General features: G+C 40.6%; 1 protein-coding gene across 1 annotated transcript in view; it reads right to left on the bottom strand.

The window, feature by feature from the left end:
• CPXM2 (carboxypeptidase X, M14 family member 2) overlaps positions 1-27,973 on the bottom strand; it is a 116,046-nt gene that overhangs the window by 54,713 nt on the left and 33,360 nt on the right. The window contains exons 3-4 of the mRNA XM_054036032.1: positions 26,540-26,649; positions 14,356-14,495 (exon numbers count right to left, since the gene is read on the bottom strand). Coding sequence (XP_053892007.1) covers positions 14,356-14,495; positions 26,540-26,649 — 250 coding nt within the window. The remainder of the gene's footprint in view (positions 1-14,355; positions 14,496-26,539; positions 26,650-27,973) is intronic.

The raw sequence follows: 27,973 nt of genomic DNA, 5'->3' as shown, positions 1-27,973 counted from the left end.
GCAGCCAGAGTCAGATTTAGAAGCCATACCAAGGGTTAAAGTGGAGTTAGAGTACGAGTCATGCAACACTTTACACTTAACCAGGTGTAAGTCTCAACCCCCAGATCAGCTTATCATTGATTTCAGCTCTAGTGATCACTAAGAGCTGATCAGACTCCTGGTTTCTGTCTTTAAATGCTGCAGAGTGAAGGTCATTAACTGGAGTTAGGGCAAGGGAGCAGGAACAAGGAGCAGGATGTGGTAACGGGTGCGAAGCGGGAACCAGGCAAGGAAGCAGAGACTTTGTCTCCGGGGTTTGGTCAACATCGGGCTTAGCAACTAGTTGCTCAGACAAGGCAGTAACAGGAAACTTTATACTAAGAGGTGTCCTCCAATCAGCAGTCTGCTGCTAGTGAGCTAATCCTGCAGAGTCAGCATGGGTAGCCCTTGTTTGCTGGGCGTCTGCTGCGGTTTCCTTGTGTCCCATTGTGCTAGGTGCTGCACAAGTATATAACAAAGAGACAGTGACGGGCTCTAAGCGCTTACAATCTAATTGAGAATATTTATCACTTACAGCTTGCTCTGCAAAAAAATGTTCACCTGGAAATTGTTTTGTTCTGAAATGCATCCCTCACCACATTGCCCCTGGTGAATCTTCCTGGACAATAAATACAAAGTTTGGTTCACCTTCACGTTAAACTTTGTTGTTGGGGTTTTTTTTGGTGACATTTTCTACCCTTAATTGTGTCTCTTGCCTGTGTCTAGCATTTTGTGTGGCTGTTAAGTGCTCAGTTGAGTACATTTTCTTGGCCTCCTCATGTATCCACATGAAATTAGTATGTGCATACAACACTTTGAATAGTCTCAGACCTGTGGGGGGTTGTTTTAGAAAACGCCTCTGAAAAACCCATTGAGAAGGGATGCAAATGAAAACATTTGTGTGCATAGGTGTTAGGTTATTTAAAGTGCATATGCAGGTGTTAACGTGCATGCACGTGTTAGCACCAAGAAGATGCAGGTGCAAGTCTGATCAAGCTATTTGGCACATGCAAAGTAGAGGCTGGCCTTTGAAAACGTTAGTCCAGTCTATGAATGTAAGTATCAGTAACAAGTGTCTGTCTTGTTCATCACGTATCACATGTCATAATATCATTTTTGCTCCAGCAAGCCGAAACTACTGATGGAGAGTAGAGTGCACATTTTTTAACCAAGCCTTGATTATCAAGAATATATACAGTAAGAGCAGCATATTGCTATCTGATCTCTGACCAGGAAGTGGAATGACCTTCCTCATGGTATTTGTATATGTTTTATGTATACCTGTTTCAAAATGTTTCCATAAAAACAACGATGAGTCCGGTGGCACCTTAAAGACTAACCGATTTATTTGGGCATAAGCTTTCGTGGGTAAAAAACCCCACTTCTTCAGATGCTCCTTCAGTCAGAGGTCATCATCTTACTCCTCTCCACTGAGGTGATATGTTAGCACTGACAGAACTCTACCCTGTGCAAGTGTTTTGCCTGTTGCTGTTCTAATACCTCTCATCAGTCTTACTGCCTAAAGAAAATTCTGTTCATGTCAAACTATGCTCCCCACCTACATACTGCATGCTAGCTTAAATGTTCAAGAACACTCTTCTTGGGAATGACAATTATTTATTCTCTGACCACTGTCACCAAGTGATTCAATGAGCACCCTGAAAAATATTTTCAACCTGTTACAAAGCCATAACAAAAAATATTTATAAACACAATATGATGCTGTCTCCATCAATGGAACTTGATGCCCCATAAATACAATTGGGTAGGTAAACAGGACCACCTCGCCTAGACCACCAGCTAAGTATCCCAAAGAGAGCAGTGATTAAGGCATTGATTTAAATAGCCTCCAAGCTGTGTTGTGTGTCAAAGCTCCTCCCAGGATACAAGAACCAGGAAGTGATATTAATATAGGTACAAAATTGAAGTTAAATAAATCAATCAAGGGCATTCCACATTTAAGTTGGTGAAGGCTTATTGTCTTTGGGCCAGATCTTTAGAGGTACTGTACTTGGGCACTGCTGCACTCAGCATTGCAACACTTAACTGATTTAGAAGCCTAAATCTCATTTTCAAAAGGGATTTAGGCATTTACACACCTAAATCCCACCAATTTTCCTAAGTGCCTAAATTCCTTTTGAAAATGAGGTTTACGCTCCTAAATCAGTTACATGTTGCAACATTAAGCGCACCAATGCCTAAATGCCTTTACAAATCTGGACTTGGTTTTATTTTTAAATGGAGGAACAAATTCAAACCATTATATGGTTCCATTAAGACAGTATCACAGAAGATGCAATATCAGTGCTATAGTTAATGCAAAACATTCTTTATTAAGAATAGAATTCACTGCATAAATATGATATAATTAGTCTGTGATTATGTCAACACTGGATTATTGATTTAATTTATTTAGTTATTTATTTAAATTTATTTTTAGACATTTAGACATTTCCAGTGAAATCCTATTAGGCATGAAGGATCTACAGAGCCAACATGATTTCAATGGTAGCTAGGACAATTCTTGCAGTGAGAGCTTATCAACTTCAAGGAAGCTGTCACAATCTCCATATTCATGGCACTGACTGGGAGTCGGGATAAATAATAGTTTGTAATGGTATGATACATCATAAAAGCTCTTTGCGTGTCAGTGCATAGGAGCTACTGATTTTACTACCGTATTTGGATAAAATATTGAGACATTTCCATTGAATTTGTTAAAGTTTTATTTAAACATGTTTGTAGTCCTCATGTAAGATGTAACTATTGTTCCTGTGAAGTAGCCAGTATTTGTAGTACTAACAACTCATCCTACATTGAACTATACTATAATGTAGCTATTGTTTTTTCTAAGTATAATGCAGAACTGTGGTTTCCTGGAGATGTGTAGTAACTTGGGTTAACTGTTGACTGTGGAAGGGTAACCACCACACCATATCTGGATGCTGATACAGTTAGACTGACAGACAATGTATTATCATCAAACAAAACATATCCACTATGCTTTACATCCCAAGTACTGGAGGATAACATGGTTGGCAATTAAGACATAGCTGCACAGCGGGAGCAGGGAGCCTGCACCTTTCACAAAAAGACTGCAACATCTGTGTTCAAGGAAGTGCACTGGCTGCTGGTAGACCTGCTATCCCCTGGGTGCAGCTTGCTAAAAGGAGTGTGAGGTGAGGAGAGGAGTAGGTGGACATATGGTACATACCACAGAGCTGTCTGGTGAATGAGGGGTGTGTGCTCTAGCTTTTTAAAGGGAATTACTCTCACAAATTACTCTCACTCATGATGCAAATGGGAAGCTCTGAGAGTCATTGTGGCCCTCCAAGGCAGAATGTCTCTTTATTTCCCCCCTGGCATGGTGCAATGGTACTTGCGATGGGCAGTGCCTTTGAGGCACAATGTAGCCCTAAATGTTTTTATTGGTTTGACGACTATTGATTACTCACCAACAATATTATTAAATCATTATGATCCCATTAACAAAATTCCCCAGCACAATGAAAAATTTTCAGTGTGCAACAATTTAAAATGGCTGAATTACTAAGCCCCCATGAAAAACAGCCTTTATAATATTAGGGGGTAGCCATGCTAGTCTGTATCCACAAAAACAACAACGAGTCCAGTGGCACCGTAAAGACTAACAGATTTATTTGAGCATAAGCTTCCGTAGGTAAAAAAACCTCACTTCTTCAGATCCATGCATCTGAAGAAGTGAGGTTTTTTTACCCACAAAAGCTTATGCCCAAATAAAACTGTTAGTCTTTACGGTGCCACCGGACTCCTTGTAGCCTTTACAATGGAAATAACTCATCATTAAATATTATATTCTGAATCTGTGGTGCACTATTGAATCCATAGTATGTTAGCTCTTATTTTGAAAGTTAGATCATTTGCTCTCAGAGCTGCATGCACACACTTGAAAGAGATCATATTTTTCACAACTTTCCATAAGAGAAGAGACATCAAAAAGTACTGCTTCACTTTCTAAAGTAGCTGCTATTACTCAAGAAAGATCTTGGAGACACCATGGATATTTTCTGAACGTTTCAGCTCTGTGTGCAACGGAGGTAAAAAGGCTAACAGAATGTTAGGAACTATTAGAAAAGGGACAGAAAATATCGCAATGCCACTATATAATCCATGGCACCCCTACACCTTGAATACTGTGTCCAGTTCTGGTCAAAAATGATATAGTGGAACTAAAAAAGATTCAGAGAAGGGTTACAGAGATGATCAAGGGGATGGAACGACTTCCACATGAGAAGAAACTAAAAAGATTAGGACTGTTCATCTTAGAAAAGAGACCGTTAAGGGAGGATATGATTGAGGTCTATAAAATCAAGCATTGTGTGGAAAAAGTGAAGTGTTTCCCACAAACACAAAAACCTAGGGTTAACTAATGAAATTAATAGGCAGCAGGTTTAATCCAAACAAGAGGAAGTATTTTTTTCACACAAAGAACAATTAACCTATTGAACTGATTGCCATGGGATGTTGTGATGGCCAAAAGTACACCTGGGTTCAAAGAAAGACTAGATAAATTCATATACAATAGGTCCATGAAAGGCTATTAGCCAAGATGGTCAGGGATGCAACCCTATGACTGCAGCTACTCTAAACCTCTGGCTGCAAGAAGCTGGGAGGGAAAGACAGGGTGGATCATTCCAACTGCCCTATTCTGTACACTCCCCCCGAAGCTCTGTTATTGGCCCTTGTCGGGCCAGGATACTGGGCTAAATGTACCATTGGTTTGACCTAGTATGACAGGTATTATTATACTAGGTCAAACCAATGGTACAGCTGTACTTCAGATTTTTATATTCAACTATTACATATATTTTTAGGTAGAACATTTTCTATTCCTGTGAAAAACAAGTGAAAAAATCTAGTTGTAATCAGGGGGGAAAAACATGTTTTGAAACTGCTAATGAAAGCTATTCATGCTCACTGAGGGGAGAGCAATCCCAGTGTACAAATGTTATTTTTAAAAATACCCCTAAAGGTCAATCCTGCTCCCATTTTAGCCAGCAGAAAATTTACCATTGACTTAGATGGCACAATACTAGGTCCTACAATTGTTAAATGACCTTATTTAGTTTTAAAATACCGTGAAGTTATAAAACAACTGTGCCAAAGATCCCCTTAAAGCACTGCCCGTGAATTTACCAGGATAGCAGATGGAGCTATGAGTTACCAGGGAAGCAGACACAAAGACATCAGACCAGATATTGAAAATGCCAGTTTTTCATTCATTGCTTTGATTCATCATTGAAGACACTACAAGAAGTGGGAAATAACTGGTAAGCAGTTCACCAAATCACAAATAATTATGTCAGGTCTTGAAACACGCACTGAACCAACACAGACGTTTTCATTTGCACCTGTATATAAAGTATGAGCCTTTTTGTGAACCACTGCAGCCAGCGACAATGCACCCACTGATTTCAGTGGGAGCAGAATCAGACCCAAAGTCATTTCTGTTGAATATTTATCTTTGTTACTGGCCCTGTTGACGAGCATGGTTACCGTCAGAGAAGCTACTCAGTAGGAATGGTAAAGTGGCTCCCATGTTTATTTTCTCTTGTTTATATCTTCCAGTTCAAGAGGATAGTTGCAGCTTTTAGACACTCTTCCCATTGGAGGAGGCTGGGAGCTGCATCAACTCATGAGGGATTGTCCTTCAGTTAGGCACAATCCTACCCAGAGCTCCAGGGTGAGCAGGGAAGTGAACACACTATCACACCCACTACTGCCACATTCTCCTTCAAAGGATTAAATTGGGAAGCCCAGAGGGTGTTGATGGAACTTTGAGGGGATATTTGTAAGTGGCCTGGAAGTTGTGACACACTGGTTCCAGGGTATAGGCAGCATTCCACGTCCCACAGAAGAGGGTGAGGTAAGAGATCTGAGCCTGGGAGTATGCCAAGAGTCTCAGAGCAAGAATCAATGTCTAGACTCTACCCAGATCCTGTTGGCTTGTACACGTGTGGGACCCAGCGATTGGGTCCACTCATACCAGACCGTACAGTCGGTTATGCCTCTGACACATTATCAGTCCTCCTGCTATGACAAGGATAAGGCCTGGGGGCGATAGAGCCAGGGCTGCCCAGGGGATTCAGGGGGCCTGGGGCAAAGCAATTTTGGGGGCCCCTTCCATAAAAAAAAGTTGTAATTCTATAGAATACTATATTCTCATGGGAGCCGCTCCAAGGCCAGGGACCTGGCAAATTGCCCCACTTGCTCCCTTTCCCCCCCGGCCAGCCCTGGATAGAGCCATTCCATCATCCCTACACCAGCCGCAGAATCTCACTAAGATATGGAAGACTGTCTATGCCTCCGTTACACTGGCAGAGTGGTGTTAAGAGGCTACATCAGCAGACAGAATGGGGGCCCTATGGCCTGGCCTCAAATATGCTCAGTTTACAAGTCAGAAGAGGCTTTTTTTGACTGCCAGCCCGGCACATTCATCATGGGGTTAGCAAAACAAAGCAAAAAGGATCCTCAAACACTTCATAATCTGTATATACAGTATAAAGGGCTATATAGTATTACAGAGCCAAAATTCAGTCCCTACCCAGTCACACCAAGTAGAAAATAAAGTAAAATACCCAGATAAAAATAAAATAAAAACCAAAACCCCAACACAAAAGCACCTGCAAAATAAATTAGTCTTTAAAGCTTTTCTTAGCTAGTAGTTTTTGAAGTATGTTGTTTCCTTGTTTAATCTGCAGGCCTTTAATATGACATTAAAGGAATTATTTTGGCAATACTTTATGTTTAAAATGAATGATGTTCAGAGTTTCAATCCTGCTCCCCACTGAAGAGAATGGGAGTTTTGCCATTAACCCCAGCAGATTCAAGCCCAAAGACAGTCCTCGGACGGCACACTTCTATTTAGACATGTTTTTCTATTCCTAGTACAAAAGATGTGCTAAATTATCCACAGATTGTTTGGGCAATGAGAGACAGACCTCCCTAAGGCTTTTAGATAGTAACTTGGAAACTAGTAGCAATTCACATTTACTTCTCCTCTGCCAGAAAAGTGCATGTTTTAAATATCTTCATGTAATTTCTTCAAAAACATTCTGCCAATTTTCAGAAGAATGTTTATGGTGCCCCACTCAGAATAGCATTGAACAGTTGTGTAAAATGTGTGTAAAACAAAGATACCTTGGCAGTAATGACTCATTACACACTTTTCCAAGAATACTCAGCCACAACCCCCCTGTATCCCAAACAAATTTCATCAGCTAATATCATCCATTTCCCAGGAGAGGACTTCACATCCCTTTCTAAAAGGTTGCATCACCCTGGCAACTTTCTTTTGTTTAAGAAGGCAGGCAAAATGGCTTTGCAAAGAGCCCTTGTTAATCTCTCTCTCAATCAGCTGGTATTCATGCTGAAACAATGAAGCTGGTCCTCAAATTTATGACTCCCTAGGACATAGTCATAAATCAACAACCCAGAAAGGGCTGGCACTCTATCCACTACCACACTTGTGCTTTGAATAGATCTCAACCCACATTTGTTACATTTTTGGGTTTCACCACTTCAGGATAAAATCAGAAACCAGCCAGTTTCACTTGCAACTGGACCCAGCTTTGCTTGGGAGGTTTGCAAACTTTTGCAAAAGTTTTGACAAACCTCAGTAGTTTTTAGAGTTGATGATGATGATGAATTTAACCAGACAATTTTCATATGGCTTCAGATTTCCTAACAATGTCTGCAGCATGTAAACAACTCTGTTCACTGAGTCCATGTGTTTATTTAATCACTGAAGGAAGAGGAGTCATCAAAATCTATGAAATCTCCTCTAGGAGTCCAATTTTGCTTCTGTTATAAAAGGGTAGGATTCCAAGTGACTTCTGTATACAACTGAGTGCAGAATTTGGCCTCTGGAGTTGAAATTACTCCTCTCTTCTGAAGAAAATAAGAATGATGAATGAATTACTCAATGCTGACATGTTTGTTTCCCCCTTTCTCTCACCTCCTACTCTTCACTTCCAAGAGTTGCTGCTCCATATTGGCCTCTCGCTGCACTTGTCTGTTGTTCTCATGTTTAAGCTCAGAAACAAGTGTTCGCTAGCTGCTGGGAAGAATGAGCAAGTACCCCAGTCAGAGATGGAGGGGAGGCATGAACAAGGTAACAGATTGCAATGGGAATAACTGAGGTGGAGCAATTCACAGCAATTACTTTAGGGGCAAGGGAGGGGGCGTGGTGAGAGCTGGTGATTTTGATACTTGCTTCTGGCAGCCTCTGATCTTCTCTCCTCTCCGTTGTCTCTTCTCTTCTACCACGTCTCGTCTAACCTGTTTCCTTTGCTTTTCTCCGTATGTCCTTTCATTTGTTTCCCTTTCCTCCTTTTCTTTTCTCAATCTCACATTGCATTCCTTTCTGTATTTCTCATTCTCTCCACTCCTTCCCTCATTTCTGGACCTTTTGTCGCCCTTTTTTAGAGTGAGTTGTTCCTTAGTGCCATTGTCTCTTTCTCGGGTTGATTCTATTTCTCTAATTTTTACTTCCTTGCACTTCTGGAACAGTATTTAAACTCTCTCTCCAGCTTCCCCCAAACCGTGCTCATTCCTCCTCTCCTGCTTTCCTTTGATTTTTCTCTTTCTCCCCTTCTTCCCATCCCTTCATTTCTTCTCTTTTGTGATTTGGATTTTCTAAGTTTCTCTTCAGTTTCTCGGGATAAGCCTCACCACTTGGTGCCACTGGGCTGTCACTTCAGATATGGTGTAGGGCCTCCAGGTCAGTCAGTGCATGCAAGGAACTTGCAGCAGGATGGGACTCAGAAGAGAGGTACATTGAATGGTGACCAGATTCCCAGACATTTTGTGGTGCAAATAACAATGCTGATGTTGATAGGAATAGAATGGATTGGATTGTGATGGTGCAATAAATGGGACAAGGCGACGCTTTTCATATTCCACCCAGTAAGTGTCCCTGCATGCTCTTCACTTCATCCATTGTTTTTTTCCCTGGAGGAGAAGGAACTTGAATGCTCTCCATGATATGCCCTTAAGGCCAAAACCTGTTTCTATGAACAAAACTGTTTCCATAAACAAACTAGAAGGGCTTTATCCCTAGGAACTGTTTGTATGGACTGGATCACCAGTGAATCCAGGCTTCAGCTGCCACTGCCAGGTAGAAAGGAGAAGCAGCTGCTTCCGTTAACTACGCAAGCTTTTGAGCCACTGCATCTATACTATGAATAGGCCCATTGGCCATGCTCCCATTCTCCCCTGTCCCCACCAATATTCCTGCTCTTCAGTGAGTGGCAAAGACCTTTGTGTTACCACACGCTGGAGAGTGTGGAGATGGCCCTCTGCACATGCCCTCTGCTTTTGAGGATAAGTTAGGGTGACCAGATGTCCCGATTTTATAGGGACAGTCCCAATATTTGGGGCTTTATCTTATATAGGTGCCTTTTAGCCTCACACTTGCTGTCCCAATTTTTCACACTTGCTGTCTGGTCACCCTAGGATATGTGTACTGTTTCTTTAAATCTATAGCCGGTTCTAACCTAGGCAGCAGCTCTACAGTGAAGCACAGAGAGTAGCTTTGGAGTTAATTTTTTTTCTTGCTGTAATAAAGTTCATTGTTCAATGTTTAGAGAAAGTGACTTATGTGAGTCTTTATTACTGTAACATGACAGCCCACACCCTGGAAACATGGCATTTCTACAGAGTTTTCAGACTTGTATTCCTGTGTAAAGGGGGGAGCGGGGTGAAGAGTCTAGCATTTGAATTTTATTTCCAACAACACAGAGCACTAACTAAACTTGATCTGATCAATTCCTTGACCCAGTGATAACCTGTGGCTTCTCCTGGCCTGATTGCAAGAAGCTGGTATATTTTGGTGCCTTGATATTTTTTTCTCACTGGTAAACTCTTCAAAGTCTCCCACTGGCTAGTAAGCTTGGCTATCTTTTCTTTTAACACAGCATAACTCAGCAGAAGGGTATTTCCTGGCTCTCTTATTCAAATGGAACACATGTTGGCAAAGGAATATTCTTCATGTCTTTTTTTAAATTAAAAAATGGGGCAGTACCTCAGGTGATACAACAGCATCTTATACAGACCTTTGGGCCATAAATAGTCATTTTGACTGCCCTCCCAGTCAACAGCAATAAGGAACCAGGGGAGAGAGCCAAGTCTATGAATTCCCTTCCCTCCTACCTCCATCAGACTAGTGAGCAGCCACTCTGGGACAACAGGCCACCCAGCCCACCCAAACCACAAGAAGGCCCATCATCCTATCAGAAGCAGCTACTGGGTTGCCTGTAAAAGGCCATTAAGCCATCTGAAGTCCTACAGCCATTAATGCAGGCAGCAGAAAAGAGAACTTTCACCTCTTGATATCACCAAGCATTCCCTGTACTAGACTTTCTCCTTCTGCATTCTAAAATCTGCTTCCATCACCCTGCTGACCTACCTCACTCCCTCATCATCATAGACTATAAGGGTTGGAAGGGACCTCAGGAGACCATCTAGTCCAACCCACTGCTCAAAGCAGGACCAATTCCCAATTAAATCATCCAACAGACTTTTGCCCCATATCCCTAAATGGCCCCCTCAAGGATTGAACTCACAATCCTGGGTTTAGCAGGCCAATGCTCAAACCACTGAGCTATCCTTCTCCTTCCACTATATCCATCATATACTACTCCCTCACCATCTCCATTTTTATCCTCCCTTTTCTAGCCCTCTCTATCCACCTTCTCTTTCCCTCTATTAATTCATCATTACACCTGCCTCCCCATTTCCCTATTCCCTTCTTACCATCCTTCCTTGCTTGACCAAACGATGAGGAAGGAACAAAGGAAAGTAGAGACACATTAAAGGGTACAGTTATTTAGAAACAATAAAAATATTTAAAAACAAAACATAACCTGACATCACTGTGGGCCAGATTTTCACATGAGAGTTCAGCATCCAGAAGTTCAGATGGTGACATCTACAGTCAGATTAAAAGAGCACTGCATGTAACATTCTGAAGTGTTCTCAAAATCTGGACACCTGTTTTGGTGCCTACATGAGTGTGTTTGAAAATTCGAGACCTATGTGTTCAGAACTAGCTAAAGCAATCCCATAATATTAGTCACTTTTATCCTTCCTCTCCTTAAATCCCACTTGTCTGTCATCACTCCTAGTCAGTCATCTATTCTGAAGCTAAGCCCTTCAGAGCTAGTACCGCCCCTCACACTTGCTCTCTGTGGTGCCACACACATTTGTGCGGAATACATGATAGCTAGCAACAACATAATATTTTCTTCCTGATCCAACAAATAAAACCAAGAAACCTGTACTAGTTCAGCTTTCAGATAAACGTGTATGACATAGCAGATGTATATTCATCTGGATAAAGATTTACACCATCTCTTTTGGGTCATTTCAAATGTATTGTGTTTTTCTGAAAGCCATAAAATCATGTGCCCAGATAAAGCTTCAAACTGATAGATTGTATCTAGAAAATGCAAACACACACATACCGCATGTTAGGAAGGCTGACAGCAAAAGTTAAGCATCCATTGCAGTAAACATTATCATTTTTCCTCTAGTGTTTTAAAATTACACTTTGTCACTCCAGATTCATTTATCAGCCCTCTGAAGCTTAACATGGAATCTCTGCTTTTAAACAATCTCTGAGAGAGGAGATTAAAGAGCAGAGTTTAACCAAATCAAATAGCACAAAAATTAAAGTTACAATTCACAAATGGGAGTCAAATATTAAATAAGGACCTGATCCTTTTCCTGTGGTAGGCAATAAAGGTTTGGCACGTTACTAAAGCAGGATCAGGCCCCAGGGGCTATTTGAAAGCATGCACACTGTCATTACTCAAGAAGGGCTGAATTTTGAGCCTGGCCTGAACATCTGAGGCCTTGGCTACACTCGCGGCTCTCTCGCAGCACTGCAAGTACTCCATCTCTCCGAGGGGAATAGCTTGCAGCGCTGCGAGTGAGTGTGCAGCGCTGCAGGCGCTGATTACACTGGCGCTTTATAGCGCTGCACTCGCTGCGCTCGGGGGGGGGGGTGTTTTTTCACACCCCTGAGCGCAGCAAGTGCAGCGCTGTGAATTGCCAGTGTAGCCAAGGCCTGAGACAGACACTATGCAGATGCATGGGTACATGAGGAGAAGGAAATTGCACCCTGCCCCCCCCGGAGAGTCAGTGGGAGTTCTACCCGTTGACTTTAATGAGGACAGGATCAAGCATCTTGTTCAGAAGTTTAAAAACCAAGAAGTCGATGTGTGTCAAATGTAAATAGGGCCTCCTGCCCTGCTGCAAACTGCATAATATAAACTAAAACCCAGCAACATGACAAAGACAAAGAAGTTATGTGCTGGTATAAATGATAGCTGGCACAAGGGATGTCTAATGTATAAATACAGGAGATGTCTGATCCTTTGCTACAGTAATTACCTATCACAGAACAATGAGGAATAACTATAGCAAACTCATTGGCACAGGCTCCCACTCCCACACCAGTACGAAAAAGAAAATCAATACCAGAAATTACAGTATAAAAAGGGAAAGTTTGTTTTTACCAGAGTGATTGTTTTTCTAATACATCTTTTACAGTATGGGATACAGATCTTGTTAAATCCTGCAACCCCCTACTCACTGAAGTCGTTGCAATAGTACCAATGGGATTACGTGCTTGAATAATGCAGAGAGAGGTCAAAGGGAGATTTGAATGTATATTGTATGAAGATGCAAAATATATACTATATCCCTTAAGAGAATATTGTACTTGTAGGGCTTAATTCTAATTGGTTTTATAGTGGGGTAACTCCATTGACTTCAGTGGAGGCCCCTTTCATGTCACTTGCATCAATGTTAATCAGAATCAGGCACAGAGAAAGGAGGTTTAAAGAAAATTCAAATATATTCTCCCTCTTTTTGCCCCGCATACAACTCCATTGGGCCCTTTCTAATTAATGCTTCCACTAAGTATATGCAAGGTTTGCTCTGTTGTTCATGAGTGGGGCCATGCTGGGCAGCAAATAATAAAAATTCCACCTAGCTCTTCACAAAGGAGGTCAGTATCACTATCCCCATTTTACAGATGGGGACACAGAGACACACTGAAGTGAAGTGAGTTGTCCAAGGTCAGCCATCAGGCCAGTGGCAGAGGCTGGAATAGCATGCAGGTCTGCTGAGTATCAGTCCAGTTCTCTGTGTTATTATATGTAGTCTTATCAATTCCTTCAGTGATTTTGCACTTTTATGCCAACTGGGGAAGTAAAAGTCCCACATGAACCATCAGCCTTTTGCTAAAGTAATATGTCCAATGCAGAGACAATTTGAATGGTAGACATAACAGGATGAATTTTCAAAAATGCAATAGGTGCCTAAGCTATATATTTTAACAAGGAGCCTGGTCATGAAGAGGTGTTTTTGCACACAAAATGTGCAATTATATGTGTAAAATGGATAACTGCAAATGCGAAACATCAACTGTGTGAGATTCATAGTCAGATCCCTCACTCTGCTGCCAGACATGGGACTCCAGGATGCTTTCAGTATTTACAAGGGACAGCACAGGAGTGCCCAGCAGCTGGGTTTCTGGGTTCTGCTTTTCCAGAATGGGGTACATAGACCACAGTCTCCAAGGAGAGAGGAGGAATTGTCCCTCTTCTGGCAGGATGTCCCTTGGAGAAGTTGTAGAATGAGGCAAGCTTACTGGCCACACCTCAGTTCCATGGACTCCAACCAGAATGCACATGCTCAGTGCAATAGCAGATGCTGGAACTCTGATCAAAATGTATATCATGTTTTGTTGTAATATCTTCAGATTTTGTTTTATCCTTTTATATCCTTTTGAAATGAGATGATATGCAAATAATTATTGAAAATGTTGACTTAATTTATGTGACTCCAGAGTATAAATTAACTTGTGATTGCTGATGTACTAGTAAATCTTGGGGATTCGATATTATAGTCCAGTATGACTGAAAAATGGATAATTGTTAAATATTGGAAAACAGACAGGAAACATAATATCAGCAAATTGCACACTGGTTTAAATAATCGTATTTGGGAACACAGGGTTACTCATCACTTAAGTGGTAATGATGAGGGTTATCAAAGTGTGTTGTCCTGCTTTCTTGACATGTGTAGTTTAAGGGTGTGGTAATCAGCTACCTTCAGATTTGTTTTCCGTATACACAATACTGTATAAACAGCATGCATTTTATCTTTTTTCTGTTTAATTGCTTATGTCCCATCATCTCTTCTTTTTCCCTTTCTTCCTTGAGAAAAAATGAACAAACTTAGATCCTAACTTTAGAATCATAGACAGCAAAATAAGCATGTACTTACAACCAAAGAGAGTTTCTCCCTTGTGTGATAATGCCAGTGAACTTTGTTAGCCTTCGAGCATCTACTTCAATCCACTGGTATGGGTCATTTCGTCCTGCACACCAAGCACCATCATAAAAATCATTTTCATTAACACCTGCCTGAAAAGAAGGCAAAGCTGTCTTTATAAATCATCATTGATAAATCAAAAGCTTTTCATGGAAAAAATAAGAGAACATGAAATCATTCATTCCATTCCTTCCTTTGGTCACACAGATGTTCTAAGACTCTGATGGAGTGCCCCTTCTCAGGACCTATATACATTGGGAAAGAAAACATCTTGGCCAAAGTGGAAAAATATTTTAAAATAATTTAAAAAGCCAAGATCCTGACATAAATTTAATTTAGAGTTGACTGGTCTGATTTTGAACAGGACTTCAACCCAACCTACCTTTCTGTGCCAGCAGTCTCAGAAAGTCTCTGTCCAGCACAAATTACCCATGTGGTCTTTTGAACTGTGCAAATGTCTCTGATAGACTGACTCATTTAGAGGAAAGACTCCCCTGCTGTGGAACCCTGGCCTTCTCCTCCAAAAGTAGTTTTGGAGAACAGGGAGTTCATGCAAATGGGATCAACACATTCCATTCAGGGACATTAGTTGTGAGGCCTGGATGTCCCCAGTGATGGAGATTAGTCAGCGATTATATCAGAACTCAGGAATACTTGATGCCTAGTCCTGCACCATACATGTCTTACACTTATTGTATTTGTCAATAAAAAACAAGCATAGAGTCTCCCAACTTTTTCAAATGAGGAGGAATGACTCAGAGCTGGCCATATAAAATCCAGATGAATGCAACTAAATCTGAGGAAATTGCAATTAAGCAATAACTACCTGATCATAGGCCATTTCCTGGAAGTTATGACTAGCTGCAATGTAATTATGCGTGGAGGCACTCTGAGGGCTGTTAGCTTCACCTAGTTAGTAAGTCCTGTAAATACCCTGCACCCAGGTGGTTATTGCTATTATAAAGGACAGAGGCTCTTTGCTTTGCTCATAGCCACTACACACAGGCTTTTTAATACTTTCATACCTCCTCCTCACTCTGTTTTTCAGGAGTTATAAAGTGCACGTCTTTGCAGTCATGGCAATTCCAAGAATGGCTCACAAGCAGTTTGTAATGCTTGGTATCTCCCAAACAACTCCCAAGAGCTAGCCAGGGAGACTTTATAAATATGTATTAAAGATAAACAGGATAAAACATAGGTACAAATGCATTTTTTTCAGTGATACGGTCTCATTTGGTGTATATGGAAGTAAGCATGTGGATTATATGTCTGAGATATGTCTAGAGAATTAATGCCTGATACATTAGTCAGATTGCACGAATCATCCCTTAACATTCAATAACTTAGATCCACACTTGAATCTAGAAGTCTAAACACACACCCAAAGTCTTTGATTTCACATTAGTTCAGTTAGAATTCCTGATTTTTCCAAATTTGATCAAACCCATCAAATTATATTTATAACACAGAAAATGAAGTTTACACTCAAGTCCAACTGCAAGGGGTAGGGGAAATTCCATTAACACCAAAAAATAAATTATTCAGAAAGCAGCAAACACCGGGAAAATAAGATAGAAACTAAATAGGAACATTGCCCAGATTGTTTATGGAGAAGAGTCATTACTTCTTTCCAGGGAGGTTTAGTTAAAAATACATTTTAAGATAAAGTGAAATATGAACTATCAGGATTTGACAAAGTTACTTGTCAAGGAAAGTCAAGACTCTCAAGGGGGCTTGATTCACCATTGCAATAGTCTAGTTTGCACTGGTGTAACTCCACAGATTTAAATGGAGTTACACTGATGTAAAACTAAGGTAACACAACAGTGCCTCAGGACTAGAGACTGATTCTCCTTTCACTTGCACTAATATAAATCAGAAGTAACTCAGCTGAAGTCCATGGAGTTAAACTAGTGTAAAAATGATATGAGAGAGAGAGAAGAACCAGACCCTGGCTTGTTAGTGTAAATGGTTTGAATAGGCATAGTTCCATTGAAGTACTGACTTGAGGTTCTGGCCCCCTGACTAACAATAGTCCTTCAACTATGAGTGAACATGCCCCTCAAAGCCCAAAGTTTTTGACCAGTCAGCCAGCCATCTGCAGGGAGGGACTTTGTTTCCTCCCAGTGTCTTCTGGTGTGTTTTTATTATCATCATCATCATTATTATTATCAGGGATGCTGGAACAATTTTTATAGTGGGGGTGCTGAGAGACATTTAACCGAACTATAAACCCTGTATATACTGGAAACCACTTCAACCAGGGGGTGTGGCAGCACCCCTAGTTCCAGCACTTACGATTATTATTTTTATTTCCTTTCACCAAACCATCAGGGATGGCCATGGCTGGAGATGGGACATTGGAAGGGGAGGGTCAGGCCTTTGAGGTGGTACTGAGCATTCTCTCTCTCAGGTTCTTGGCTGGCTGGTTCTTGCTCACATGCTCAGGGTCATTCTAACTGATCACCATGTCAGGAAGGAATTCTCCCACAGCTCAGATGGGCAGTGACCTTGGGGGTTTTTCACCTTCCTCTGCAGCATGTGGGTGCACACCTCTTGCCAGGATTCTCTGGATATCTTATTTAATCATTTTCTTGCCATTGCAGGTACCTCAAACTGGTGCACCTGGGTCCCTCCTATTCTCTGCCAATGGCACATAATAGTCTAGTCTCCTGGGAGCTGTAATGCTTTAGTCTAATTTAACTTTTTGGATCCAGTGTGCAGGGGCTGGGTGGTGTTGGTGATCTGTGATATGCAGGATGTAGGACTAGATGACCTGGTGGTCCTTTCTGGCTTTAAACTCTATGACTCTGTTGCTGGTTGGCTCCTTCTACAAAGTAATCCGGAAAGTAACTGTTAGTGTTGCCATGAAACTGAGTCTCCATTCAATGGAGTGGATGAAATAAAATATCATGTTGAAATAGAGATGGGCCTTGAACTGTAAAGTTAAGATCCAAACTCCTGCAAAGTTCAAGGGTAGTTGATTGAGGTTTTGGTTCAGGCCCATCTCTAATTCAGAATGAGACCATTGCTTTATAAATGTGACATCGGAGGATGAAGAAAAGATGAACTCGGCAGTGGATGATAGAAAGGAGAAGGGAGAAGAACAAGACCAGTGGCACAGGAGAAGCCTTGTTTGCACAAATCACTGAAGCACATCCTGAAGGCCCATTGCTTTCAATGAAACTAAATTACATAGTAAAAGTTAAGCACACCTTTAAAAGCTTTGCTGAATATGGCTGGACTTCAGCACATGCTGAGCCTTAAACATGTGCTTAAGTGTTTTTCTGAGTCAGGGACAGAAAGACGGCATGAAGATGAAGTCTGTATTGTTACTTGTTTCCATTCTGTTTTTTCTTCAACTTTTCTCCAGCTACTAGAATATTTTACTATTCAATATATCAGCAATTTGTTTATTGCTGTTTAAATATACTATTTTAAAAAAAATCAAGATGCTTAATCAAAAATTCTTAAAATAGGCTTTTCCTGGGAAAAAATATCCTAAAATTATTTTTTTTTAATCTTTTTTTAAAACCACGGTACTGTCATTTGTTTTTAAAAAGGTATTTGAAGTCCTTGAACTTGTCTTATGGCCACCTTTATATTTTGTTTCCATAAATTTATGTTCTTAAATTAAATCTTTAGTAGTTTAAATGGTGATAGACCTCTTTTCATGATTGTAATTTTCATTCCTGGTTATGTGATTAAAAATAGCTATAATCAAATATTCAGCCAAAGAATATGGATCAAAATATACATTCCCATGTAAAATATTTACATAAATTTTAACTTCCATGTATTTAATTAAGGGAGTTAAGGGGTTAGAATTATGATTTAAGCATGGCCAAAAGTGTAATTTTTCAAGAGTTCATTTTTAAGCACTGATTCAGTAAATTTATAACTAATAGGATGAAGGGATTAGTGGAAGCAGGGGAGAAGATGGGCTGAAAGTCAACCAAAGTATTAAATCAGACCATTTTAGTCTTTTAATTTGCAGGTAAAATAAATACTTTCATTTTAGTGATTTCAAACTCTGAATCCAGGTCCAAGTTGTTTAGGATCTATATTACATTACATTACATCTACATCCAAATTCCCAAATCTAAATGTTCTTGAACTTGGAGTTTAAACTTTTCCAAAGTTCCAGGTTGGTGTTCTGATGCAGGCCACTACACAGATAGATTGCAAACCCAGATCTAAGCCTAGATCTGGATCTGAAATTTGTTTATGGAGTTTTGATTATGGCTCAGCTCTCAAATATATTGTTATTTTTGAACCCAGCGCTGGCATGTGGAATTAAATGGCAGCACTTTCAATGACTTCAGTGGGAGCAAGGACAGACTTTATTACCATACAATACATGCCAAAGTAAATTCTTTGTTGCTGTGCAGACTAGTAAAGTCAATGAGTTAGCACAAGGTGTATGTCTATTTATAAATGGAGATATCCTGTCTCCTAGAACTGGAAGGGACCTTGAAAGGTCATCAAGTCCAGCCCCCTGCCTTCACTAGCAGGACCAAGTACTGATTTTTTCCCAGATCCCTAAGTGCCCCCCCCCCAAGGATTGAACTTACAACCCTGGGTTTACTAGGCCAATGCTCAAACCACTGAGCTATCCCTCCCCCCAATATGACAGCAGGGCACGTCTTTTCTCAATTCATAATCATTATGGTTCTCTTTCCAAATACAACACAATATAAATATTGTCCCATACTAGCACAATTCAAAGAGCCCACTTTTGTATCAAGGGTGAAGATACTAAGCCCTAAATGTACTAAAAATACAGAGGCAGAAATTTCAGTTTTCTGTGAAATCAATACCCAGTAAGTCAGCTGCAATGCAAGTAATTATTTATACCTGTAGCAATCTATCCGTGTTTAGCTTGTATATAATTCTTAATGGGATGAGGACAACAGTTAGATCCTCTAAGGCAATAATTAGTTCACCACAGGGAGCTTGTAGATCTGAAATTGCTTGGGACTTGTACTTTCAACCAGCTCATGATCCTTTTAGAGTAGTTACTGCCAACAGAAAGGAGTGGCAGCATAGAAACTAATAAATTAAGAAATATCATGGTGCATATTACAGTACACCATCAAAAACATAACTATCATTTGCTTAAATATAACTGCAAAATGTCATTAGCATTTCTTTAGCTTGAAGAAACTTAAGTACCGTATTTGTGTAATAGTCAAAAAATGATTGTGGATTTCACTGTTTGCTCTATCCTGTAACAGTGACATAAAGAAACAAGATTACACACAAACTCATCTTCTGATACTTAAAAGAGAGTGGAATCTACTGTGTGCATACTGGGTGAAATTCACAGGGCATGCAAAGTTCTATGCACCACCTTCATCGCAATTAAACCTTCTAACCAGAGTTTAAGTGGGACTGAAGTGCATAGATAATATGCTGATCCTCTGCCCAGGGTTGAATTTCACTCTCTGATTACTGTACATTTAAGAAGGAGTGCACATAAATAAATACACAACTGCATACAGTACAAACAACCAAATGCACATACTTGCACTCCTGCCTCAAACTCTAAAGCCTGTCTTCACTGTGTAATTGACTTTAACCTCAGCTCTCATTAATAAAGTACTTGTAAATGAATCTAAATTTCAAACTGAAACATCAAAAACCGTATTTTTTCCCAAATTTGGTTATAAATAAAAGTCCTATTTATATATTTCCCAATATCACCAAAATTCAGAGATGATAATCCTGAACTGAAGTTGAACATGCAAAATTAAGTGACAGAGGAAATCTGGAAAGAGTGATCTCACCAACTTGAATATATTGAAACCTTAGTCATTTTAGGCCAGGCTGCAAACTAGGAGTATCTGAAAAAGAACAAGAACTGCAGAATGCACTTTTACACGCACTGTCAGTCATGGTAAGCGCTCAGAATGTTTGAGCTGGTTTAAGGGACTACTGAATGGTTATCTGGGTGGGCGCTATAATGTAGAAAGTGTGCAATTTGAAGTTTACTGGAGCTGTCTATTAGAGATAAAGTTGTAGAAGAGAAATAGGTAGCACTCAAACAGGAAAAGGAAAAGAGATAAATTCCTAAGTTTAAACATTGTCATAGATTAGGTACTCTTGTGTTATTTATATACAAGCCTCCCAGAGTGATGGGATCATGAAAGTATTTATACCAGAAAATAATCAAAACAAACTTGAAAGTTGAGAAAATGAAGAGAATGTTTGCCAGAATTTACACAATACATGGAAAAGGCAATAGATATGTGGAATAAGACATTGCATCTAGCAGAGTTATAACAGGCTGAAGCATTTGTTTGTGCAGTAGGAAAATAGATCAATTTTCTAAACAAAGATCTGAAACTGGAAAATGAAGAACACAACTGAAAAAATATTTTTGAAATAAAGAAGACTGGCCTTTGGGGTTAAAGGACTCTTCGTTGGAGAGTACATTGCAGCCCTCAGCCAACCACCTAGATGGAAGCATGAGCTTCGCTATGGAGAAAAATGGAGTCACTATCTAAAAATTGGTACAGATATTACAGTCACAGCCAGAGGTGTCTGAAGAACTGCTGGGAAACAGCAAGTGGCAGCAGCTCATTTGCAGGAGGAAGAATTGGACGCTGATCAAGATGAGAGAAAGACCCAAGAAAGAAAGGAGTTCTATGGCCCAGAAAAACCCTGAAACTTGGCAGACTGGAGACAGGAAACCCGAATAAATGACCAAATGTTATGGAAACTGTACAGCTGGCGTGCCACTTAGCTGTTCTGAAAGGAATAGTTGGCCTGAGCCCCTTTTCTGTTCACATTCCAGTTACAAGGTTTTGATCTAGTCATAAACCTGAGAGTGGCCCCCTCAACTATTTTTATACTTTTAAAATATACTTTCAAGCCTTAAACACATTCACCATCATCCTGTTTGCCCCTTGAACAATGCACTGATTCTGGTTTTGGTAAGTGCATTGGAGGGAAGAGACTGAAGGAGCCATCTTGGAAGTAACTGCAGCCTGAATCAGATTACTTCATTTATTGAATTCCACTCTATTGGGCTAAAGGAAAGTGTCAAGCCGAATTCAAGTTTGGAAGGAACTTCACAGCAAGAAAGAGTCACTTCTAATGTTGGTAAATTCCACTCTCCTCAAAGTCATCTGATCCATGACTCTATTCTATCACTAATGTCTCAGGTAGGGTAAATAGATCTCCCTGAAATATGTACCTTGATTTGCTTAATCAGTTAATAAATATATGGAAACTGATTCACACCACATAACTCCAGTTTTAGGCTGGTTTAATTCCTTTGACTTCAGTGGATTTACACCAGCATACAACTAGAGCAACTCAGGGGTGAATTAGATCTATAATACACTTGCCTTTGGTCTCAGTTTCAAGATGTTTGTGTGACTTCCCTCCCCCCTGCCGATGTCCCAAAACCAGACATTTCACAATTAATTCACTCTCTAATTTAAAAGAACTAAATAACTGGGGATAGCCTGAGATCCCAATTACATATGGAAGACAGTGCAGACAGGTTACAATATAAAATGAAAGGCAGTATATAGCAACAAGCATCAAACAAGGACTGACAGGCTGTTGAGACAAGGAACCAGGTATGCATCTCAGTACCCGGTAATACTTTTACCATTTTTATAGCATTATTCTACACAAATAAAATGTAACTATCATCATTCTTTGGTTCTTACATAGTACCATTCATCTAATGATCACAAAGAGCTTAAGAAATATCAATTAATGTTCAGAACAACCATACAAAGTCATTATTATTCCTGGTTTGGTTTTGTTTTTCAAATTGAGAAACTCAGGCATAGACATTAAGTGACTTGTCAACTTGAAAAAAGGGAGGTGAATTTCAAGGCCAGGATTAGAACTCAAAAATTAATGGCCACTAGTCCCATGCTCAGTCCATCAGACAATGACTCTCATTTAGAAAAGAGACTGTTATGGGAGGGATAGACAGGCAAAGATTAATAAACTGGAACCATAAAACCAGTTGAGACTTTAGCAACTTTTCACTTCTAATTTGGTGACTAATGTCCTGTACATGCTATCGAGCTATAGATATTGTGCTCTCTTTTGTATTAGCAATGGTTTTAGACTGGAAGGGAATGGGGTAGAGAAGGAAGCACTATTAAAAGTGAAAAAACAATTAAGAACAAGAGTTTGGGACTGAGGACTTGTTCCCACAAAGCACTTAAACCTGTTCTTGCATATTAGCAATTCCATTAAATAGTGCTATTCATGTGCCTAGAATTTTGTCTTTTGCCTAAGACTGATGCTGGAATAAAAGAGATAAAACCATATAAAGAGAAAATAACTAACACAGCAGACACAAGAACATATACAAGTGGCTTCCAAATTGCTATATTTTTGGTAGAAGTATCATTGCCTGGGAAAAGCTGTCTGGCGACAAGTTACTTTGCTTAATAATGTTTTTTCTATTCACCAGGTTCATTATTTACAGGCAAATAATGAAACAAAATGTTCTTGCTTCTCAAATATCCTTACAGTCTCCTCTTTGTGCTCTGTTAACACAGGAAGGTTCTTTTCCCTGCTTCTCTCCACCTCACCTTCTTTACTTTATGGAAGATGCACAGTTAATCTCCACGCCAGTTTCCGGTATTGAAAAGCTGAGTGTAATAAGAGGAGACATAGCCGGGGAGATGAGATTGGACATAGGAGGGACAGGGGGGACGAACACAAAGAGGCCCGCAACATACAGTGCTAGTAATGGGAGACAGGCTAAACGACATACATTAGGCTGTTTGTACACCAATGCGAGAAGCCTAGGTAATAAAATGGAGGAATTGGAGCTCTTGGTCCGAGAATTGAAACCAGATATCGTAGGAATAACTGAAACGTGGTGGAATGGCGGTCACGACTGGAACGCAGGTATGGAGGGGTATGCGCTGTTTAGGAAAGACCGGGATAAAGGTAAAGGTGGGGGGTGGCATTGTATGTCAATAGTGAAATAAGCTGTAAAGAAATAATAGTGGATGGAATAGATAACACAGAGTCCGTCTGGGCGATACTCAAGCTGGGTAAAAGTACTACTAGAGCCTCTCCGGGGATAGTGCTTGGGGTGTGCTATAGACCGCCGGGATCGACCCAGGATATGGATAAGGAATTGTTTAATGTATTAAGGGAGGTAAATACTAATAGAAACTGTGTAATTATGGGGGACTTTAACTTCCCGGATATAGATTGGGGAACAAACGCTAGTAGCAATAATAGGGCTCAGATGTTCCTAGATGTGCTTGCGGATCAATTCCTTTATCAAGTGGTAGCTGAGCCGACGAGGGGGGAGGCCATTTTAGATTTGATTCTGGTAAGTAATGAGGACCTTGTTGAGGAAGTGGTAGTGGGGGACAACTTGGGCTCCAGTGATCATGAGCTAATTCGCTTTAAACTAAATGGAAAGAGTACCAGAATTAAGTCAAAGACTAGGGTTTATAATTTTAAAAAGGCCAATTTTAACAAATTAAGGGGACTGGTAAGGGAAGTGGATTGGGCAAACGTATTAAGGGACCTAAAGGCAGAAGAAGCCTGGGATTACTTTAAGTTAAAGATGCAAGAGCTGTCAGAGGCCTGTATCCCCAAAAAGGGAAAAAGATTACTAAGCAAGAGACTTAGACCGAGCTGGATGAGCGACCGGCTGAAAGGGGCGATTAGGAAAAAACAGAAAGCGTACAAAGAGTGGAAGAGGGGAGGGATCAGTAAGGAAACTTACCTTAGTGAAGTCAGAGAATGTAGAGATAGAGTGAGAAAGGCCAAAGGCCGGGAAGAGTTGGACTTAGCGAGGGGAATTAAAAGTAATAGTAAGAGGTTTTACAGCCATATAAATAGGAAGAAAGCAAAGAAAGAAGAAGTGGGACCGCTGAAGACTATAGCCGGAGAGGAGATTAAAGATAATCTAGGCATGGCTCAATATCTCAATGAATATTTTGCATCGGTGTTTAATGAGGCCAATGAAGGTATTAGAGATACTAGCACCATTACAGAGGGGCATACGGGATGGGGGATTACCGCATCCGAGGTAGAAACAAAACTAGAACGCCTTAATGGGACTAAGTCGGGTGGACCGGACGATCTTCATCCGAGAATATTGAAGGAATTGGCGCGGGAAATAGCAGGCCCATTAGCGACTATATTTAATGAATCTGTAAACTCGGGGGTAGTCCCGTTAGACTGGAGAATAGCCAATGTGGTTCCTATTTTCAAGAAAGGGAAAAAAAGTGACCCGGGTAACTATAGGCCTGTTAGTTTAACATCAGTAGTGTGCAAGGTGCTGGAGAAGATTCTGAAAGAGAAACTAGTTGAGGACCTTGAAGTTAATGGCAAATGCGATAAATTACAGCATGGTTTTACGAAGGGCAGATCGTGCCAAACGAATCTGATCTCCTTCTTTGAGAAAGTAACGGACTTATTAGATAAGGGAAATGCGGTGGACCTAATATACCTGGATTTCAGTAAAGCGTTTGATACAGTACCCCATGAGGAACTATTGGTTAAAATGAAAAACATGGGGATCGATATGAAAATCCAGAGGTGGATAGGGAATTGGTTAATGGGGAGAATGCAGCGGGTCGTATTAAAGGGTGAATTGTCGGGTTGGAGGGAGGTTACTAGTGGAGTGCCTCAAGGTTCGGTTTTGGGACCCATCTTATTTAATCTATTTATAACTGACCTCGGGACCGATTGCAAGAGTGGGCTGATAAAGTTTGCGGATGATACGAAGGTGGGAGGAGTTGCAAACTCGGAGGAGGATAGGGATACTCTGCAGGGAGACTTGAATGAGCTTGTGAATTGGAGTATCAGAAATAGGATGAAATTTAATAGTAAAAAGTGTAAGGTGATGCACTTGGGGACGAATAATAACAATTTTAGTTACAAGATGGGGACGCATTGGTTAGAAGTAACGGAAGAGGAGAAGGACCTAGGGGTCCTTGTGGACCGCAGGATGACTATGAGTCGGCAATGTGACGTGGCGGTGAAAAAAGCCAATGCGGTCTTGGGATGTATTAGGCGAGGTATATCTAGTAGAGATAGGGAGGTCCTGCTTCCGTTGTATATGGCGCTGGTGAGACCTCATTTGGAGTACTGTGTGCAGTTCTGGTCTCCAATGTTTAAAAAAGATGAACTCAAACTGGAACGGGTGCAGAGAAGGGCGACTAAGATGATCAGAGGAATGGAAAACCTGTCGTATGAAAAGAGATTAGAGGAGCTTGGGTTGTTTAGTCTGACAAAGCGAAGGCTGAGGGGGGATATGATTGCTATCTTTAAATATATCAGAGGGGTTAATACAAGGGAGGGAGAGGAATTATTCCAGTTTAGTACTAATGTGGACACGAGAACGAATGGATACAAACTGGCCGGGGGGAAGTTTAGGCTTGAAATTAGACGAAGGTTTCTGACCATCAGAGGGGTGAAATATTGGAACGGCCTTCCGAGGGAAACGGTGGGGGCGACGGACCTGTCTGGTTTTAAGATTAAGTTGGATAAGTTTATGGAGGGAATGGTTTAATGATAAAACATAGTAGCCAAGGAAAACCAAGCAAGGGTACATGAACAGCATAATGGCCAACAAGGGTCAGGCTAGAGACTCTTGCCTATATGCTCGGGGTATTACTGATCGCCATATTTGGGGTCGGGAAGGAATTTTCCTCTAGGGTAGATTGGCTGAGCCTCTGGAGGTTTTTCGCCTTCCTCCGCAGCATGGGGCAGGGATCACTAGCAGGAGGGTCTCAGCCGATTGAAGTCACTAAAACACAGGATTGGGGACTTCAACGGTAGAGTCCAGGGAAGGGTCTTGCGGCCTGCAGCATGCAGGGGGTCAGACCAGATGATCATAATGGTCCCTTCTGACCTTAATGTCTATGAGTCTATGAGTCTATGAATTCCATTAGGATTTGAATGCTAAGCAACATAAAATGTAGAGCTTTTTAAAGCACAAAACAAACCCCACAACTTCAGAACTCTTCATCAACCCTATCCACCAGTATAATTCAATATTTCCCCCTCATTTGAATAATGTGAGCTGACAAGGTAGTCAAAACCTATAACCATCCATTAGCACTGTCTGCAGAACACTACAACCCTAAGCCGTTTTACCACTTACAAAGAAAATTGATGTTACCTGAATATTAAGCCTTCCTCTGTGGGCCCCAAGGCCATATCGCTTTACTGTAGAAGCATGGAGCTGGAAATCAGTAATTTTTAAAGTCTCTAGACCAAGCGGTGGGCAACCTGTAAAACAAAGTTTTATTAAAAATGAGGAAAAGAAACAAATATATATTATCCAAAGTTCCTTTTGTATACATTTGTGTGCGCATGTGTGTGAGAGACAAAAATAGGTCGTATCCTCAGCTGGTGTAAATCAGTATAGCATCAATGAAACCAATGATATGATGGCTGCTCCATTGAAGTCAATGGAGTGATGTTGATTTTCATCAGTTGAGGATCCAGCCCTTTAAGTTTTCATTAATAGTTCTTTTTCTTTGCCATACCCTTCCTTTTCCACAGATATGCACAGTATTTCCTATCAAGTGCTTGTCAGTACAAAATGCCAGCAGAGTGGCCTTTTATTTTTCTCTTTTGGCATTTACTACTGTGTCAAGTTATGTTTTCAATTAAAGCACATTCTGGAGACTTCAAACACTCACACACATTGTACAATAGCATCTCTTGGAAAGGTCTGCAAGGCCACACTGTAAAGCTCTGCTGGAGCAATGAGTAAGCACAAACAGGGCAAATTTGAAACAAGAAGCCATCTCTATAAGCTTCAAATGGTGCAGGGTTTTGAACAAAAATACAGATGCCAGTATTATATAGTACTGCAGCAAAATCCAGCCTTAAGATCTTACTTTGGAAGATAAGACATCAGAAAGATCCTACTATACTTTTTTAAAATCAGAAAAGTTCTAGTCTAAGGTACTTACATAACCTCCATTACCACAGTATCTGCATTCCTCACAATCTCCAACATATTTATCCTTATATCAGCCTTTGGAGGTAGTAAAGTTCTCGTATCAACTTTTCATAGAAGGGAAATGGATGCATAGAGAGAAACAGTTCACACAGGAGTCTGAATCCAAGTCTCCTAATGCTAGCTTCTAACCACGACTAGACCATCCTCCCTTTCTGCTTTGATTTAGAGTTGTGAACACAGCCTTACATATACCATAGCTACCAAGGAATAATTAATGCATGTAAAACTTGGATCCAAGACTATACAGGGTTCAAAAAAAGAACTAGATAAATTCATGGAAGATAGATCCATCAATGGCTATTAGCCAGGATGGGCAGGGATGATGTCCCTAGCCTCTGTTTGCCAGAAGCTGGGAATGGGTGACAGAAGATGGATCACTTGATGATTCCCTGGTCTGTTCATTCCCTCTGGGGCACCTGACATTGGCCACTGTCAGAAGACAGGCTACTGGGCTAGATGGACCTTTGGTCTGACCCAGTATGGCCGTTCTTATGTAGGTTCAGGTCTAGATTGAAACCACTCATCTGAAAATCAGAGATGTCTGGATTTGAGGATTTGATCCAGGCCCATCTCCAATCACCA

The sequence above is a fragment of the Malaclemys terrapin genome, chromosome 7 (genome assembly GCF_027887155.1).
Source record: "Malaclemys terrapin pileata isolate rMalTer1 chromosome 7, rMalTer1.hap1, whole genome shotgun sequence".
Classification (NCBI taxonomy): domain Eukaryota; kingdom Metazoa; phylum Chordata; order Testudines; family Emydidae; genus Malaclemys; species Malaclemys terrapin.
This window is presented reverse-complemented; position numbering and strand designations above follow the sequence as displayed.